The 5,000-nt window shown below is 50.2% G+C and overlaps 1 protein-coding gene across 1 annotated transcript in view; it reads right to left on the bottom strand.

Annotated features, from left to right (window-relative positions):
• The window catches only part of nsd1b (nuclear receptor binding SET domain protein 1b), a 25,111-nt gene that overhangs the window by 8,400 nt on the left and 11,711 nt on the right, over nucleotides 1–5,000 (bottom strand). The window contains exons 13-16 of the mRNA XM_084473637.1: nucleotides 4,411–4,534; nucleotides 2,184–2,384; nucleotides 878–1,057; nucleotides 278–434 (exon numbers count right to left, since the gene is read on the bottom strand). Of these exons, the coding sequence (XP_084329763.1) occupies nucleotides 278–434; nucleotides 878–1,057; nucleotides 2,184–2,384; nucleotides 4,411–4,534 (662 nt within the window). The remainder of the gene's footprint in view (nucleotides 1–277; nucleotides 435–877; nucleotides 1,058–2,183; nucleotides 2,385–4,410; nucleotides 4,535–5,000) is intronic.

Raw genomic sequence — 5,000 nt, 5'->3', positions numbered from 1 at the left:
TTTTTAATTGGTGTGTATTTGTATCAAGCTTGTAGGAGTGTGTTTTTATAAAAGTTGTGGCCAAAGCAATGCTGAAGGCGTCATGATACTCAAACTCCTGTGTTGTCTTTAAGTCTTTACGGCCACAGTTCGGGGGAAAAACATTACGGTGATTTGCACCATTTGACATTTAACAGCCTTCTCTTCCTGCATCCCACTCATAACGAGTTATTGTTAATGAAGCCTCTAGTGAATCACATCTCAACAGAGAGCCTCTCAGTGGGCTGGCCCCTCTGACCTGTAGCGGCCCACTTTGACCCACAGCAGGTCCTTGTAGTGGGGCTTCTTCCCCGCCCGGCAGTCGTTGCAGTACCAGCTCCCCTTGGGCATGTCGATGTTCAGACACTCCCGGTGGAAGGCGGCGGGGCAGGACTCGCAGCACAGCAGGCTGCCCCCTGGAGCACGGGAGGCGCAACGGCAGTCAAAATGAATTGAATCAAACTAGTACGAATCATTGGAACTAATAAAAAATAAGAACTAATAAGATATATTTGAATTCATTATTATTTAACAAAAATGATTAGTTATTATTTTATACTTATTATTTTTATTTACTTACTATATTTTTTGTTTAATATTAATATATTCAATTAATATATTTATATAACATAATATATTAATAAATGATGTATTCATATTATCCATATACATTATACATGTCAGTTAACTTGACTCAAAGGTTTCCCAAACACACAAACACACAAACACAAGCTCAAGGCGAAATATGCCAACAAAAATATATATTCTGCAATAAAATCAGATTTAAATCAGACTAATCTATTACAGATGTGGGGGTGGGGGGGAGCAGGCGTGGTGGGGGGGGGGGGAGCAGGCGTACCTTCGGTGCAGACGAAGCACCAGCTGACGTTGACGTGCTCGTGGTTCTTGACGCCGCGGCGGGCGCTGAAGTGGCTGGGACAGACGATGCTATTGTTGGACAGGACCACGCAGCCCGCTGCCAGGCACACGTCCGTGGCGTGGTAGGCCACGGGGCAGCGCACGCAGCGCATCAGACGGCCTGGTGCGCACGCACACACGCACACGCACATGCAAACACACAGACACACACACACGCACACACATACACACACGTTAGGCTTCAAGGGACCTTGCGGATAACAGATGAGACCCATTGAAACTGAATTGAAAAAAAACAGATAAAAGCAGGCGGACACACAGCAGTCTGTCTGTCTGTCTGCACATTCATACATGTGCAGACAGACAGACGGACAGACGGACGGACAGCTGTTTGTTTGTTTGTTTGTTTGTTTGTGTGTGTTCCCGCTCTCAAAGTGCTACTATGTAGAGAAAGAAAAGTTCATGTTTTTGGGGCACATCGTTCACTGTTTGCAAGGATACGCTTGTTTGCAAGGATACGCCGTGTGTGTGTGTGTGTGTGTGTGTGTGTGTGTGTGTGTGTGTGTGTGTGTGTGTGTGTGTGTGTGTGTGTGTGTGTGTGTGTGTGTGTGTGTGTGTGTGTGGGCTACCTCACGAACACACTGGACTCAAGTTACTAAATAAAACTAAAAGGTTCAGTAAATCACCACCAGCTCAACAACATCAAACGGGCGGCACCAGGAGCCGCGTGTGTGACGCAAAAATCATCACATACGGCATCACATATCACGAGCTCCCTGCCGATGTCAGGAACGCATGTCAGTTGCTCACCAGCTTCCGCAAAAAGACTCAAAACTCACCTGTTCAGAGTTCACCTAGACTCTACATAGCCATTCCGCCCCCCCCCCCCCGCCCACTATTGTCTGTTGTACGTCCTGGCACTTAACGAACGCACTTAATGTACGTTGTATTTATTCATAGTACTTAATTGTGCAGCATCTGCAGTAGCCTAGCTGTCACTGCTGTTCACGGGGGAATGGGTTGGCCTACAGTTGTGTCAGTACTTTGCACTTGGTTCTGTGAACGTCTTTGCTGTACCGACGGCGATATATATATATTGTTTCACTTCTTATGAAAAATGTACTTATTGTAAGTCGCTTTTGGATAAAAGCGTCTGCTAAATGCCCTAAATGTAAATGTAAAAAAATACATACATTTACGGCGCCCGGAGGGGGGGTGGGGGGGAGACGCTCGGAGCGCGGGGGGGGGGGGGGGGGGGGGGGGGGCGCTCGGAGGAGGGGGGGTACCTTTGGAGGCGGCCGGGTTGCTGGGATTGGCCAGGAAGCAGGCGAGGCAGACGTGGAGGGAGCAGCGGAAGCCCCGGTTGACGGGCGCGGTGGGGGCGTGGCCGGCGGCGCACTCGCCGTGGTAGAACTTCCCGCACACGGGGATCACGCAGCGCCGGGTGTCCCCGCCGCGCTTCCTGCACACGAAGCACGTGTGGAGCCCTGCCGCAGAGAGGAGGAGGAGGCGGGACGGGTCAGAGGAGAGAGGAGAGAGGCAGGGGGGCCCCCGCCGTCACCCAGGAACACAGCCATACCTTGGGCTTTTTGACTGAAGGCGGATTCATACCACTCCACAGAGCGCTGTACGTAGACACGGAGAGCCCTCTCCGTCGACGGAGAGCCCGGCGGAGACCCTCTCCGTAGCTCTACGTGCGCATACAATATTTTTTAACTATCCGTCGAGGCAACGGAGACGGACGGAGACGCCGAGGGCTGTGATTGGTCCTCTAACAAAATCATTTCCGGAATCACTTTCCCCCGGTTTGACTTTGCACCTTATGTACTTTGTACATTGTTTACTTTGCACATTAAGGACCAATAAAACACCAAATGAGATTTGAAAAGCTTTGGAAGTTTATCTTCAACACCGTTTACATTAGTAGTAGTCTGCATATAAGATCGATCGGGCGGCGAATTGCATATTGCGTGTCCTACAGCCCGACGGAGAACTGCGAATGCTCGAGGGGTCTCCGTAGTTACGGAGTCGGATTACGGATTCCGGATACGGAGTAGTATACTTTAGGCTTAAAGGCTCCTACCCTTATACCCTTGAATATACTGTGATACTGTGAAGTACTGGTACTTAGCCACTTTATAATTGATCATTTATATTGTTTATACCGTCTGTTTTGTTTGCCCTGTTTGGTCTGTTTGTGTTGTATTTTTATAAATAAGAACTGCTGTTTTCCTGCTGTGGAAAACAGCAGTGTTTTCCACTGCTGCTGCGACTGTGGCTATCTACCCACTTGGGGGGGTGGGGGGGGGGGGTGAACGGGGCTGAAGTGGGCTAGGATTTTCATGTAGTCGCATGGATGACTCCCGATATCTGGACTAAAACGCTGACGCTCAGAGGTAAGCCCGTGACTTACTACCTTGCAATCATAAACGGCTTAAACCTGCTGCTTGACAATCTACCGGAGCAACAACTCCTCCTGTCCAGCCTGCCAGAGCGCTGGCCTGAAACGGCGCCGGGAGCGTTCCGCTGATATCATCGGCGGCGTTCATTAGACAAGGAGTCGATATAAATCCAGCAGCGGTGAGACAGATCTCCCTCGCGGACTCCCTCATTGCTGTCTACGTGGTTGGACGTGCTCCCGCAAGATTTGTCATGTTTTCAGGAGGAGGCGCGGATAATCAGGCAGGAGTGCTCCTGTGCCGACCCCCCGCATGTTCCCAGTGAGGACCAGCGGCCCAACCGGAGGCAAGGCTGATCGACGTATTTAACGATTATTCGCCAAAGAGGTGAATGAGGTGAATAATTGTGGGGAATTGTGGGGAATAGCTCCCCGAGACCGAAGGACGAGAATCAGGCTATTCACGGAGCCTGAGGTGAATAATTGTTTTCGTTTATACTACACGTGAACACTCCAAAAAAACAACAACAAGATAACACTTAAGATAACTAACGCCGGGATTAATTAGTTTTTATTAGAGTGACGAGACGACCGTCGAACAATATCCCCCAGTTTGAGATCTCAATCATGGTGGGATATTGCCCAATATCCCGAGGTAGTGAACCAATCAAATTGCGCCGTCTTAGGAGGTTAACGTGTAGCACATATACTAAAGTCATATAGTGTGTACTGCCCAAATCGCTCCTGCCTTGGTCTTCGCCTCGGGGGCAGCAGCCTTAAGGTATATTTAATATAATCTAAATGCCCGTTGGTCTATCAGTACAACTCCATTGCTATTGTCGAATACAAAAGTGAAGTTCAGCATGTTCCATTCCAAAACTCATTCACTCACTCATTCACTCACTCTTTCATCTTCATCTGACAAATGTACTGTATGTGCTAAATGCCCTAAATGTAGATGTTTAATGTCCTAAAAAAAAAGCTAGTGAATGTAAGCACACGAGCACGAGCCAAGAGCGCACAAGCATTTGTGCCTCGTGAACCACGCTTCGCCCCACACCGTCCCCCGATCAGCAGAGCTGCCCCCTGCTGGCGCACAGGAGCATCCGTCGTACCTGATTTGCACTCTGGGCAGACGAACTTCCCTTTGGGCGCCTGGGCCAGCGAGATGCAGGCCAGGTGGAAGGCCCCGCAGCACTGGCCCTCGCAGAGCAGCAGCTCCCCGGACTTCTCACACACCTGGAACGCAAAACCGCAAAGGTTCAGGAACCGGGGGGGACCTCGTGGTCCCCCCAGCTGGTTTTCCGTGTGGTCTACGGACACGCGGAAACCAGCGGAACCAGCCAATCCCCTGGGGACCCTGGATCTCACAGAGCAAGGTAGCGTACCGCGGAACCACCGGCCCACTGGGTAGACCGACGCGCACCTGTTCCGTGTTCAATGTTGTCTCAGTTAGTGCAATGTTGTTTTCGTTAGTGCAGCAACGGCGGTTTGACGTTAACGTGCGATTGCTTTGGTTTGCTGAGTTAAGTTAAGTTAAGTTAAGTTATCCTTTATTTATCCCTTTTTGGGGGAAATTCTTTCTCTGCTTTTGACCCATCTGGGAGCCGGTGAACACCCAGAGCAGTGGGCAGCCGCAGTGCAGCGCCCGGGGAGCAGGTGGGGGTTTCAGGTGCCTTGCTCAAGGGCACCTCATCCGTGGATG

The sequence above is a fragment of the Micromesistius poutassou genome (assembly GCF_964030765.1).
Source record: "Micromesistius poutassou genome assembly, chromosome: 10".
Classification (NCBI taxonomy): domain Eukaryota; kingdom Metazoa; phylum Chordata; class Actinopteri; order Gadiformes; family Gadidae; genus Micromesistius; species Micromesistius poutassou.
The sequence above is the reverse complement of the archived record's forward strand: the minus strand, read 5'-3'. Positions and strand labels throughout refer to the sequence as shown.